The sequence below is a fragment of the Neodiprion lecontei genome, chromosome 7, assembly GCF_021901455.1.
Source record: "Neodiprion lecontei isolate iyNeoLeco1 chromosome 7, iyNeoLeco1.1, whole genome shotgun sequence".
Classification (NCBI taxonomy): Eukaryota; Metazoa; Arthropoda; class Insecta; order Hymenoptera; family Diprionidae; genus Neodiprion; species Neodiprion lecontei.
Genome location: NC_060266.1, coordinates 18,375,666 through 18,390,622, shown reverse-complemented (window position 1 = coordinate 18,390,622; position 14,957 = coordinate 18,375,666). Strand labels below are relative to the sequence as shown.

The window sequence follows — 14,957 nt, the reverse complement described above, 5'->3', positions numbered from 1 at the left end:
GGTCCTATACTAAGGCATTGGGTGTCAACCCACTGGATTCAAGAGACTGACTACTTGCAGTTCAGCAGTAGAGGGAGCATTCTGCTGATGTGGTACGAAAAGCGTGGCAACGAGGTGATGATAGGAGGACCATGCGTAGTCTGAGGTAGCTGTTAGAGTGTGGGAATAGAATCTGAGATCCGGAGGACGTGAAAAAATTTTTGAAAGTTCATGTATTATGAAATGTTTAAGAAAAAAAAAATTAAAAAAAACGAAGGAACCTTCTTGCACAGAATGCAAGATGAGATAAGATAAGCCAAGTTGCAACCATGTCAAAAATGTCGCAGTGGGTTAGGTTGGCATAGACTGCCCCGTACACAGTGTATATTTCTTATGTCAGTCTTGCTTATTTTACTTATTTGCAAACGCTTTCTCACGCAAAATGCCGCACCCTTCGTTTCCCCCGTAAGCCGAAGCGACGCGTGCATCAGTGCATTATGTCTTGTGGATAAACACTCCGCCAATTATACGAATTTGGTAATTGCTGACATAAATATACTAGTCATTCAAAGTTACTTGTCGATGGAAAAACTTGATGTTACTGACAAATTCGTAACACTTTTGAGACAGCTCAGTCCCGGATGAAACTTGCCGGAAATAACGAATCTCGTGAGAATTCTAATAATACTTATCTCATTGTAGGTATTGGACAATCGTCTGAGTGATCGAAGAAAAAAAGGAGGCAAGGAATAGGTAACATGTCTTTAATAAAATTTAAACGACACATCATTTTTCCTGTACGTACAATTTATTCAGGGCATTGTTGCACTAAATTGTATTCTACATTCCGGTCCGCGCACTCGTGTCACTTCGTCTTGCAGCCTTTCGGTATTTCGTTCATTCTGTTTTCGTGGGTTTCGGGATTTCGACCTTTCGAGTCTTTGGTCAGTCGTTTATAATGAATTTGGATTCAGAGATTTTCAAAAACCGCACGATTCCGTCATTTGAAAAGTCGAGTTTTCAACTCTTTGGTATTTTCGCGATTCGATGTTTTGCTTTCCGGAATCTTGTCCTTTCTCCGTAAAAAATTTCGGTATTTCACACATTGTGGCGCTATCAATTTTTATTCTTCCTTATGACAATTTTGAATATTTACGGTGTATCGGCGTTTTTGACTGTCGGCAATTTGCCTTTCGGTATTTCGTCCCGTCGATTCATTGCTCCTTCCCATTTCTGTACCCCACCCAATTTCTTATCGTAGAAACAAATTGATGATCCGCACAAAAACAATTTTACTTCAGAGCTCGAAATCGTTCAACGTCGCATTGGTGTGTTGGAAAGTAGGTATTTGTACTGGGCATTCAGGTTTCAGTAGGGTTCATAGATGTAATTTTATTTAAACGTAGTATACCTACATTCAATTCTTATATACTTTGGACAGTTACTAGTTTACCAGTTCGAGAAAATCTTAGACTGGGGAAATAAAATCTTATACACTACATATCGAGCAAGGGTTGTGCCAGGTGAAACATCATCAACAGTGCAAATAAATTTTGATAGTTGGAAATTAACGTGGTCTGGACTTCGGTAAAAAGTGTTGAAATATTTTTGTCCCGAAGACCGCGTCGTTTCGTCTCTCGCAAAGTTTGACCATCCGTCGCACCCAGATTTCACCGCAACTTAAGCGACGTTTTGAGATGTTTCTGAAAGCAAAAAAAAAAAAATAACGTGAAATCAGGAAGACAGGATGACTTCGACACATCTAACCCATCGATAGATTGCGTGCTGGTGATTGCCGTTGAAAGGTAATCTTAGGTGCTCCAAAATCTTCAGGGTCAGATACATTTCGGCCAACAATTGCAATCAGAATCATTCAAAAAACCGCCGAGCTCCAGCACTCCTCAGAAGTTTTCATCCTCTCACTCACCGATCATTGTCTTGAGTTCTAATGCGCATATTACAAATTCGCAAAAGGTAATCTTTCCAGGGTTTTCTTGGTTACGATGTACAAGTTTGATCAAGACTTGTTTATTCACTCGGTATCCGGCGCTATTCAAAGCCCCTTTCAACTCGGAAGTTCTGAGGTAGCCTAAGCCATCTGCGTCGTACGCGTTGAACACATCCTGCAAACAATCGCAATAGTTACAGCCCCGTTAAGAAAAAACTGCAAAGTACTACGTGAGGTACTGCGATGATCCGGAAGACACAAATTCTTACCTTCCACTTTTTGATGTTCATCCGTAACGCGTTATACTCTCCAAACCCAAGTTTTCCCGAATCAAGTTCATCCATCAAAATCACCATATTGCGACACGTATTCTCGTTGAAAACTGTAAATTTTACTTATCTAGTAACAAGCTTCACTCATATAGTTCGGAAACTTGAACTGGGTAAATTCAAACTATAATTCCAACCTTCCCTCGGATCCTTCCGCAACATTTCCTGCAGCTGTTTCCAGTTTATTTCCAATTCACCTTGTGAGACGTTTTTAAAGACAGCAAACAATAATTGCGCATCCTCATCGGACAATCGATGGTCACGTACCTGGAAAATTATTCACCGCCGTCATTTACCAACTGAATTTTAATTCAGGAATATGTGAAGTACGCACGTGAATTACGTTAAGTCCTGTGAAAGTTACACAGTCAAACAATTCAATTGCACCCGGATGGGAGATCACAAAACGTGATAATCGAAATGAAATCAAAGCAAATAACGCGAACCGCTTTCAAATTGCTCACTGGTCGTAACAAGTTAGCCGTACAAATTTATTCATATGGCAGGTTTATGATCGCTAGCTCACGGCTATCCTGAAGGATACTTGACGAATCTTGTACCTACCATTATCCCTTCACAGCCGTAACCAATTTCTTCGTCGTACACTCTGTAAGAAAACATATATTTGTTTGATTTGAAAAACATGAAACTGACAGTCACACCTCTGCCATATTTTTGGTGAAATATCGGGTTTTGTACACCAAATCAACGAACGCCGAACCCTGAATACTCGGCATTCATTTTGCATATTCTCAGATCGTAATGTCTATTATGGAAACCCTTAAAATTTCCTCACGGGTCTTAATTTATAGAAATTCGAAGAACGATCCTTCGGCTAATTTCCAAATTTGTTATTTTGAAAAAATTCTGGCAATTCCGTGATTGCAAACAAGATTTATCGATTTCCGACTTTTTCCCTGATGAGTATCTCATAGTGAAAATAATTCAAGAATGATTCAACGAGTCAACGACACAAATAATCTGAGCACATGTTTCAGTGGTCAAGATAAAGACCAAAACCAGAGATTTTTATTTGCATAAATCACTTGGACTGATGTAGTCGATCAGAACAGTTTAATTGTCTCAACATGCTGATGAGCATAACGGAAAAATGACGCCAAATACAATGATCACAAGAAAATTACCGCAAGCGTTGAGAAATTGTAAGAATAATGCGTGTTCCAGTTATTAAGCTTTAGAATTTATATTATGGATATTCTTATAGAGAAGCAACATCTTCAAACGAACTTTCAATCGTGGGTGCGCATGCCAGTGCAAAGGTTAAGCACATGAAATTTATAATCGTGACATCGTACCGGAAGGCTAAACGAATATAGAAAATGGACACGCTGATCGCACACGCGTTCAATTAAAACATGCCAATGTGTTCAGAAATATATAATCGCGGATTAAATTTGACTACCTACAGTTACAAAATCCTTTGCAGCAAGTGATTCGAAATCATAGAAAATCGGTGAACCTAATTTAAATAGGATTTTCGAAACAGGAAATTAATCAGCTGACCGGAAGTTTGGAAGTTGAGTGGTTATTGTTGAAACTCATCCAAGCACATCCCGGTTAGAATATAGTATTCTCTTTTACCAAAAAAATAGAATCATTTGAAGAGATTAAATATATCAATGAACTGTGAAACCCATCCGTTTTGAACTGACATCGGATGTCAGTGATTTCTGTCACGTGGTACATTGGACTGAATAGGCATGAATAATTTTTCCAGTATCAAAAGAGACCATAATAATTCGAACATTCACTTGACTCTCAAGGCTGTATCCTCGCTACCCATATGCTAGGAGAATACACCGTATTAATGACTTACGCCATACAAGCTGATCCATCGCAAAATACCCTGAGCAAGAATTCTCCTTCGTCATGAGGCTTGGTGGTATAAGGAACGATGCAGTATGATCCAGGTGACAATTCGACGCGACTAGTGAATTCTCGTGGAAGTTGAGTTGTCCAGGACGAGTCTTCACCAACGCGCGAATTGAAAGCGAAATAATCTGTTTTCAATGGTTTCGATATATCACCATTTCCAGCCAACTGTAGAGAAATGTCTAGAAAAAGCTACAATTCTGCGAAAGATTTTCGTTCAAGCGTTTGCATGATTTTTTATACTTCAAGACGTACCGGGTAAATGGCAAAGTTGAGAGGAGGACTTTCTTCATTCTTAGCCCTTCGATGTTTTTGCATCAAGGCCACTATCACCGTACACTGGTCACTGTTTTCGTCTGGAGAATCGACAGTTATAGAATACTGAGGATTCTGGTGAAACGTTCCTACGCAGATAACAAAACTGTTATGAACAAATCCTACAATTCATGGCAAAATCATTAACAATCAAGAGACGAATACGAACCCAAGGATGTTCCGTCTCCGCCAGCAGTCACTCCACGCACCCATTTGCCTTCAAACGCATACGTTTGCCATTTCTTCTTGTTATTCGTATCCGTCGAAGAAAAAGGGTTCAGATAGCAGACTTCAATGTCCCTAAAAAAACCTTGGAAATCTTTGTACGACATCCACAATTCACCGTCATCGTCGATCTGCAAGCCCAGCTCTTTTTCCTTGGACTCAGGAATGCACTTCCATTTTAGTGAACTGTTGCGAAATGAATGCCGTTTGCTACAGTTTATTCAACACATAACGGATTGCTGCAAAATCTCAATGCCCTGGAGAATTTTCAATTGCTCCATACTATATTGTCTATTTTATTGGAATTCTTATTCAAAATATTCTCACTTGTCGCTCCCCGCTCCAGTCCATTCTTTTTCGTTACCACACGTGTTTCTGAGTCTCAACAGCCGGAAATTATCGAATGCACAGACTTTTGTGATACTGTGGACGTGGCGACAAAATACTCCAAATCTTTTAAATGTCTCTTTCTGCAAAAGTTCACGACGAATGTCATGGGATATGAATTACGTAATATTATAGTCTAAGGCAAACGGATCTTCATCACCAATTAAAAGGTGTAAATGTTCGATAATAACCAATGTCACGTTAGAATATTTCAACGTTAAGAGATTCGTTAAACTCGGTAATCAACTAATCTCTCACCATGACGCAGCTCATGAGCGCGTTCCTTTGGTGATCTTTCAGTAAAATGTCGAACAAATCCAACGATTCTTCTGCCTTATACATGCGGATTATACCTCCAGTGAAATCTTGCATAGCTTCGGAAGCACGACCCCCTGAAATAACATTCCAGGAACCGTAGAGTTTGGCGTAAGCCTTGACGAGTAGAGGACTCCAGAACTCGTTTGCCGTAGACGAATGTGCAGACACCAATTCTCCATCTTTCGTAGGTAGAAAATCGTCTATCACGACGTCGATCCACCTTCCGTACTGCCAAAATCTAGAGCATAATGATAAAATTGACGCCGAATGTCGATTAATTCCCAAGTCGATACTCGGATTCATCAGAGAGGATCCCGTGAAATTAACCCGCAAGACGTCAAGGAATTAATTCAACACTCTAAGAACGTGTAGAGCTCAAGAATAAATTCGTATTGAATATTTGAGGTGCCGAAAGATTTGCTTTGGCATCAAAGAAATTGGTTCAAAAATCAATCAACATGGTTTCAAATGAAGTATTAAAATTGAATCGCGCCCCTTACTGTAAAAGAACATACCTGAAGTGGAATATTCCAGCGTATTCTTTGTCTTCGAAGCTTTGCTCTTTCGGTACAACTTGGTCCAATACGCCAGGATGCATCGCCAAATTGGAAATGCTTGCCAAAAGCCAGCAGTCACCAAAACGCGCCTGTTTTATATCAAATCGTGAACCTCCTTCGACGTAAAACTTTGGATCATCCGATAATTCCTGGAAAAAAACATATCAAGGCTGCAGATACGAGAATATAGTTTTCGGAGAGTTCTTGTAGATTTCACTGCATCAGAGACTTTATGAGACACTCAAGTTTTTGGTAATAAAGCGTCACGTTCGATGAATTAGTTCTTTCCAATGAAGTCGCTACCTACGTTCGGGCGTTTCCATTCGATATCTTCAATATAATCATCTTCATGTCCATCCGTCCAGATAGAACTTGGTTTCAGGAATGTTGCGTCCTCGAATAATGTTTCACGACTCAAATGTTCTTGCTTTAATCGATGAAAATCTTGGATCTCTCCTCTCGATCTTAGGCCAGATCCTTTATCTCCCAGCTGAAAAAAATAAACAAACAAAGCAGACATATGTCCGTTAAAACTCGTGATATTTCTAAAAAAACAAAACATATTATGGCCGTATAGATAATTGCGGCAAATTTCATTGAAAATCCGAAGTTTTGTTCAAAGGCCACCTCTTTTTCAGGGAAGAATGCAAATCCGACGCGATTAACACAGCTTGGCCTGTACAATGTACCCCGTTTGAAAAATTTTTCAATCACAAACAACGTTGTGCTTACATTATTTTCAGATCAAGTCGTCAAAGCCATGAGTGATCTTAAAAATTATTGACCAATTGACTTCAGCTGAAGAAATTGATCTGGTTCAAGAAAATCACATCAGTTTCTTATTATCGCGTGTCTGTCAATGAGAAAAATGTCAATTTGATATCACAAGTACTCCACTGTGCGTACCTTGAAAATTGTTTCCGGAGGGTAGTGACGATAGATGTCTCCGGAATTGAATATGCCTCCACCTAAGAATTTCAACGGCGCATTGCGTCGGTTAGATGTTGAGTTTCCTTTATTCGAGACGTCTAAGTTACTGCAAATGAAATTACGTCAAGTGATGATTCACAGTTTCGAAGATTCCACGGAAAATGAGAACGTTTATGAACATAAAAAAAAGTCGATATCTTACGCGTCATCCAATTTCTTCTCAACTTCTTCGAGGCTCGTACCGAAAGTCACAGGGTTAGGCGTGATGTCGAAATTCCTAGTCAACATCCTGAAAAATTTCAACCTTAAATGCAAATAGTCAGCAGTACCTTTGTTCGCGAGAAACGATGCATGAACACAGATAATCTCAATCGCTTGAAAGCTGAAAGATTTTGTGAAGAAGTATGAAGCGCATGTACTCGTTCAACAATCGAACAAAATTAAACTACTCCGATTTCAAAGGCTACCCCAATACTTACGTGAAAAAAGTAAGAGAGCAAAGTTATACTGTGATTCAAACAGCAGCAGCACCTCCCAATGTCAACCAGAAATTGTCGACCGTTTCAACGGATACGAGAGTGTATATATATATATACATTGTAAAGGACAGCCGTTCAAAACCGCATCAACATCAACAGTGCCCGTGACATACACAAATCATGACTACAACTGACACAGACAGCTGATCGAGACCACCATCGACATCGACCGTGACCTGCTAACATCCATAATAATAAACAAAGACGACGGACGCTGACCAACGCATACCAGGACGACGACCCGCAACAGGGCACACAAATAGGGAAATGACGTCGACAGGACAATCCAACAACAACTCTGGGAGAGCACAAAACTGCAGGACCACGAAGAGCGGTTACCAGTTGTCCGGCAAAGCGCCGAGCTGCGTCATTATTGTAAGAAGCGTTCCTTGTCTAGAGAGCGTTATCGAATTTACCTTCACGACATTTAGAGAGGAAATTCAAGCAAAAAGCGTAGTCTGAAATTTGAAAATAATATAGAAAGTAGAGTCCACGATAGCCCGGGACCTCTAGAGGAAGGATTGAATAAAGACGCGTATTTAACGTTTGAGCTGTAGGGATATTTAGGAACAGAACCGACGAATTCTGACAGTATTATTATTTCTTTAATTTTATTTTTATCTTTTGTTCTCTACAGTTAATTTTTGTAAAACCATATCATTATCTACTGACAAAAACCATTGTACTTGAGCTTATCGCTAATGAAATTTATATTCTATTTAAACATGCACTCGTCTGTCTCGTTGTCAAATATATTTCTCGAACATAAAACTTTACCTTAAAAAGGGGAGGAGAATAAACCAACAGCCAGCCAAGGTAGTCCCTGATCTGGAAGGTTGGCGGTCTTTTGGGTCAGTAACCCACAACAGAAATAGGCAGGCGACTCTGATTACTCCGAGTTTGCGATTAGAAGGGAGTACTGGGAAACCCGTATCTCCGACTAGGTAACATACGCCTCTCTCACTTGTCTCTAGCTGGAAGCAACGGCCGAAGAACCCTTGTCTTTCCGGAGGAAGCAACGGGCGGAGGTGCTTGTTCACATATCAAGGCGGCTTTGGTGATACCTAAGTCCGCATAGTTCGACTATACAGGGTTCTTGGGTCTGATAACCTGATCCAGCTTTTCACCCTTAAGAGGGGGTTCCTTATGAATCTATTGTTACATCAGAATCTGACAAAGAACACACAATAACGGGTTTATCTCATAGGCTCTGGCCCCAAGATAAACCGTACCCGTTACAATATATGTATACAGTGCCACCTCGTTATATCGCCGTTGGTGTATTTCCCTTCGGAGCACATCCCCCCACCAGCCACTCGTGCGCATCAAGCTTTCGCAATAACGCGAATACCTTGTGCGGAGTAGTAGGACCAACGGCGAAGTAGGGGAACTATTTATATCCCGGTTCTCTTCCTTTATACACCCCGGAGACCGCGATATAACGAGGTGGTATTGTAATTTGATTATTTCGCCTATATTTCGATACCAACGGCCAAGTAACATTGCTAATCTGGATTAAAAATCTCGTAATGAAATCGACCTGTGGTTCCAATTAGTCCTAAATACTTTTCCAACCCCTGATAAGCTTACGATATCCTTACTTGTATGAAAAGATTAACTCTGCGGAACAATATGGAAATGGAGATAAATTTTACGAACTTTCGCAATCGAATATTTTTTCGTATAAAATTACCAAAGAAACACTGTTTTCATCTCTCTGTCTCATAAAAACGTTCTCCCCCGCGTGAACAAATGAAAAAGAAGATTTTAATAGCAATAGGTAAAAAAGATTATAATAACAATAGTATACCTATGAAGTTGGCGGTGGGGTGAGATGTCGAAAACAAAAAAAAGCATTTAGAAAAAAAGACTTTTTTTTGTAATATTTTATAGAAAACTACGCGGATCGACGAAAAATTACGAATATCCACGACTTTTTATGAAAGGTAATTTCAATTTTGGACCCAAAGATTACCATTTTTCTTATTCTAGAACCGCGTTGAACTACGTAGAAAAGTAAAAATTTAATGAAAATTCCATACTAGGAGTAAATATAATTTTGCTTTCGTAAAATTTTGTACGAAACTACGAGGATTAAAGAAAAATAATAGTCAATATCTACGACTCTGTATGAAAGATGATGTCATTTTTTGATCCAAATACCACAAATATTTTTCGCAGAGAAGCGCCTTGAATTTTGTAGAAAGGTGCGAATTTCTACAAAAAATTACGAATTTCTACGAAGAATTATGAAAATCTACAAGTTTCTATGAAAAGTAATCACAATTTCGGACCTAAATCATCCGCTAGATGTCACATCTCTCTCACAAGGAAAACTTATTGCAGACAAATTAAGTACCGAGCAAAATTTCGGCTCACATCCGAAGAGTGATCTTCTCATCTTCTGATCGTGAGTACGATTTAGGCAGATTTAGTGAATCTGTCGTATATTTTTGAACTCATCTTATCTCGGTTAGGTGAGTCTATGGAAAAAAAGTTAACTAATAATATGATGATCATTGAAAAACAACGATTTTTTACAGATATGAAGACCACAAAGTCAAGGAAATTACGCCAGTCTGCGATGATATGCAAAGAAATATGCATTTCTACAAAAATGGACGCCAACGGGTCAGAGCAGATTACCAAAATCTACGAATACCTATGAAGAGTGCGATAATCAACGAATAAATTCAATCTCAAAACTACGAACTTGTCCGAATTTCTCTACTTAATCGTAGGAATTTTCTTATAAAATCGTTAAATGAAATTCGTAGTCTGGCGTAGAAATTATTTCCACCAAGGTAATAACAACAATGGCACAAATAGGTTTACCACGATTTTATTGTTGCTCAAGGGAATCGGTACAGTTGAATTGAACATCATTTTCACACCCCTAGACGTTAAATCTGATTCAATCGTAAAGGATTAGATCCGTTCACGACTTTGAACAACGTTCTCATCGTGTGTGTTTGCTGCGTATTATCGTGATCTATTTATTCACTATTTGTTTAATTGGCTCAATGCTATTATCACTTTTAATATTGATTATTCGTCAACTTATTATTAATTATCTGAAAAACAATGACACAGTTACAGGATTACTCCAGGTTAATCAGGTATAATTTATTTTCAACCAGTTTGAATCGCAAGTTTAAGTCGTATAATAGCTGACGGAAGAATTGGAGCTAGTGATACGCCCTGCGCTGCTTACAGCTGTAGGACTCATTTGTATTAGGATTATCAGATACGTTACTATGGATCCCAGCATCTGTAAGCACGTGAAATGAAAATTAAGTCTCAAGACTTTGAAACAATGTGACGTATTTGCGTATCTTGTCAAATGGACACGTATCGATTATTTCCCGGCTTCGAGATTACGCCTAAAAATTTCATTTTACTCGATATGACTTCATACATTTGAGATATCACTGCGGAAAATTCATTCCATCTCTGTACTTTCCAGATAGTTGAAATTAAACTTACACTTTGAACAAAGTTGTAATCCAGAGTAAAAAATCCGCAAGCATTCAACTGTACGGAATTCTGTATCATCTGTACTGAAAATTTTTCAACCTACAGAAAGAAATTAAATATATTCTAATTAATCGTCTATTTAAATACCCACTACTTAATATATGGACATTATTACCGTCGCGGATCAACGAGAAGTAATTTTTTAACGTGTATTCTGAGCATGTCGAAGAGTTCTAATATGTTGAATTATTTTAATTGTGACTAAATGAAGAGAATTCAGAAATTAAAATCGCTCACTTCGTTCTAGTTTGTTCGGATTTTTCACTGAAATTTTCCATACGACAAAGGAAATATTTTCAGTTGAAATGAAAATTTATTACAACTCATAATTTTCGCCTCTTTTTTGTGCACGTGTGCGTAGAAATATTCATCATTAAATCTGATCATTGCGCGTTTTCATTACACTTGAGTGTTCACCTGCTTTTGAAGTTCGTTATCCACTTGCGATGATAAGATTTCGTAAACAAAGTATCCGGTTCTTTGTATCTGAAATAAGAAAAATCCCTAGTTGTATACCATTAACCACAACTTACACGTTTTATCTCATGATCATTCTCTTACGATGTATAAACTCTGTTGGAAAATAGATCAAAAATTTCAATGACCAGTTTCAGTGGTTGAAAAACATCGGATTGCAATTCACTGCAAAACACGAATTACACAGGTCTGCAAACAAAAAACTGCACAGGTTTTTTTATACTGTTTGTTTTAATTTTTTACTCACTGAAAGCGGGAAAAATACTCACAAAATTCCATCACGTCGGTTTTTTTTTTCTTGAACTCGTGTTTGTAGTTTCATTTAGAGCGAAACTCCCGTTTAACTCGAATTCTGATATCGTATTCATGAATATAAAAATCTGATTTCTTACTTTCATTTAACATACATCAGAGTGAGACGAAAGAATACATACGAACAGGGAAAGAGAAAATGGAAGCGTGTTCGAAGAAGTATCAAAGAGAAGAAGAAAAGATTTCATACACGGAGAGAAAAATCTGAGAAAAATTACCCTGCTTTTATTATAATCGTGATGTAATACCTGCACCTAATGCAATTTTTACAGTGGTGCATCAGAAAAATGCGTCGTCACATTTTAAATTTTGTGCTGCCGAAATACATAGTTTCTAAACAAGGTAGTAATTTTTTTCAAAAAAACCCATAATTTTTTTGTAACACGCATCAATAAAAACTGCATTAGGTGTCTTTTACATCACGATCAGTAACAGCAGGGTAATTTTTCTCAGATTTTTCTCTCCGTGTAGAGAAAAAGAATGAACCCGGAATGTTGAGTACATTTCATGAGGAAATTGTTTGTTTCATTTTATAATAAATATTGTTTAGTTTATTGTTATGAAATGATGGTTGTTTCATTATTGCTATGTTTTTTTTTTGTACAAACACCTTGTATTTTACAAAAATACTTTACGTGCTGGAAGCAAATGAAAGTCATTTTTGAATTCAGAACACTCGAAAAGATAATGTTTACCAAAAACATCCCATGCAGCTGTATTAAAATATTTTTTCCCAGACCTGTGTCATCAACGTGAATGTACAACAGTAAGAAATGGATCTCCGAGTCACTTCGGTGATGAATTATTCCTCATACCTCATTTTTCATTGTCCAGCAGGAGTGACTGATGACGAGAACTTTCGAGATATAAATCCAACTCCAGAAAGCCGCTGACATAAAGTTTGCGTTCCCGACATGAGTGAAACCCACGTTTGAAATATCCCCGAAAATAATATACAACATTCCGATGATAACTACGAATGATATTCCCATGGACATGAGATTTTGTAATCCGAACGCCGAGTTTACCTCGCGAGTCAACTTGCAAAGCTCCCAATGAGCCTTCCTAGGGAATTTTGCCCATTTCAGATAATACGATCAAAAAATGACTGCCACGTAATAGAGAAAGAATACAGCTTTGGATAATGCTGAGAATAATAATCACCCTGTATTAAAAAAAGGTAACGCAAACATCTTTGATACGGTAACTCACTGAATTTCACTCAACAAGTACGATGCTCTCCTGCTAAAACCTTCTGCTTCGATACCATTGATTCCGTATATTGGCCTCGCTTTTTCACTGTTCTCAGATAGCTGTAATCGTGTCTTCTTGGTACAAAGAGCTGAAAGTTTTTGCGCTAATTCTCGCAAAACTTTGTTCAAACGTCGAAATTTTTCTCGAAGATATCTGCAGAGAATATACTAATTGATCATCAAATCCGTGAAAAAACTGCTGCATTCAAAATTACCGACGAACACGCTCTGAAACTACCATTCATTTCATTCTTAATGAATGATCAGATTGATCGCGTCTTTGTTCTAGATCCAGAAGAGAAAATTTCTAAGAAACGGTAAATCTTCTAAAGAATTTTCCAAACAGATATGATTGGGTGTTCCACTTTACCCCAAGCTGGTACAGAAGTTCAAGTCCATTAAAAGGATCACGAGCAACGGATAACGTACAGCCATCGTCATGCTCAAAGTGTAGATTAGAGATCCAGACTGTTTAGCTATCTGTGTCGTCAAGTCATAAATTATCAACGCAACAGTGACTAGAAAAATGACGATAACTTTTACAGGCAGGCAAGTGTTGACTTCTCTGCACTTCTTTTCTGTTCCAAAAACACTTTGAAAACTATCGTCCAGAACGGACATTTGCTTTATATATTTGACCATCACCTGCGAACCACGGTAGTAATAATCAGCTAAAGGTGGGTGGGAGGGAGCTAGAATCATACCTATTTTTTAAAAGTTTTTTTTTAAGAAAATGAAAACACTCGGAGCAATTTGAGTTTAAAGGCTTTATTATTTGTAGTTGCAAGAACATTTTAGAATTTTTTATTTGATATTAATAACTTGTGAGCTTCTACGGTGGCGCATCTCCTAACATCACTGTCCAACTTGTAATAAATAGAAAATTTATTTCGAAATTAAGACACCATTTCGGGTTCGAGCTCGTAGCTCAAATGTTCAAAAAAATTAATTTCAAATACATACGGTCATGAACGGATAAAATTTATTTTTCATGTTACAAAAATTTGTAGCAAAATAATTTCGGATTGAAGTTCAAATATATAGCCACGAACTCGAATCGATAAACAAGTTTTACAAATCATGTCACAATTTCAAGTCGATCGGATAAAAATTGACCGAGAAATCTGCACCGCCGGATTGAAAATGCGGTCGTTTGTTACTGATATACGTCATGCCGGCATTTTGTTATTAATTTGAGTGAAAATAATGTAAAATATTGTTGAAACTATAAATAACAATGCCCTTAAACTCAAATGGCTCTAGGTGTTCTCATTTGCTTTATAAAAAAAAACTCTTACGAATAGGTATGATTTTATATCGTCCAAGCATAAAAAACGTCTCGTAAGGTAAGTGTACCAGTAATTGACCCTTTTATTTTCCAAAATTATAAATTGACGACACAAATTGCGAGTTTCTCGATTACTAAAACCAATTGCTATAGGGTTAGACACTACAAATTTATTTTTTCGTAATATTAGAACTAAGGATCAAACAGATATAACCAAAAACGATCAGAATTGGTCCAGGGTCAATAATCGGTACACGTACCTTAACATGATTCGATCATCCAGGCTTCCATAAGCTCAATGGTGTAGGAAAATTAATAACTACGATCATCACATTCGCAGTTACCTTTCTCTGGAACCAACATAAGAATGGTGAAATCAGCGTGACAATGAAGTTAACGTATATAATGATGCGATACATCATGACAGCCGAGGTTGGAGAGCCATTATTGTAGGAATCTGCGATAATCTTCATGCATGACACCCATATCATTATCCAGTTTACAAAGATCACAATAACCGTGTAGAGATGCGTCAAGAATGTCGTACATTTGCTTCCATTGGGTTGGTCGTAACCGGTGAGACCTAGGACCCAGTTTATGTAACCAAGCATTCTGACGGCATCTTGAAGGGTTTTTGGATTTGAGAAGATCATGTTCTAATCTCAAAGGT

At 37.9% G+C, this 14,957-nt stretch overlaps 2 protein-coding genes across 2 annotated transcripts; both read right to left on the bottom strand.

The window, feature by feature from the left end:
- Window positions 1-1,346: 1,346 nt before the first annotated feature.
- LOC107218468 (calpain-A) lies at window positions 1,347-8,353 on the bottom strand. The gene is made up of 15 exons (XM_046745340.1): window positions 8,198-8,353; window positions 7,084-7,170; window positions 6,858-6,987; window positions 6,259-6,441; window positions 5,910-6,100; window positions 5,335-5,632; window positions 5,017-5,159; window positions 4,634-4,875; window positions 4,405-4,553; window positions 4,094-4,317; window positions 2,821-2,863; window positions 2,394-2,523; window positions 2,197-2,309; window positions 1,907-2,102; window positions 1,347-1,682 (listed from the first exon to the last, which is right to left on the bottom strand). Exons 2-15 carry the CDS (start codon window positions 7,167-7,169, stop codon window positions 1,660-1,662), a joined length of 2,151 nt encoding a protein of 716 aa, XP_046601296.1. The 5' UTR covers window position 7,170; window positions 8,198-8,353; the 3' UTR covers window positions 1,347-1,659.
- A 2,261-nt stretch (window positions 8,354-10,614) lies between these two features.
- LOC124295374 lies at window positions 10,615-13,478 on the bottom strand. Its single transcript, XM_046745226.1, has 5 exons — window positions 13,370-13,478; window positions 12,959-13,153; window positions 11,375-11,443; window positions 10,907-10,996; window positions 10,615-10,691 (listed from the first exon to the last, which is right to left on the bottom strand). The coding sequence occupies exons 1-4, from the start codon at window positions 13,438-13,440 to the stop codon at window positions 10,972-10,974; spliced, it is 360 nt and encodes a 119-aa protein (XP_046601182.1). The 5' UTR covers window positions 13,441-13,478; the 3' UTR covers window positions 10,615-10,691; window positions 10,907-10,971.
- Window positions 13,479-14,957: the final 1,479 nt, after the last annotated feature.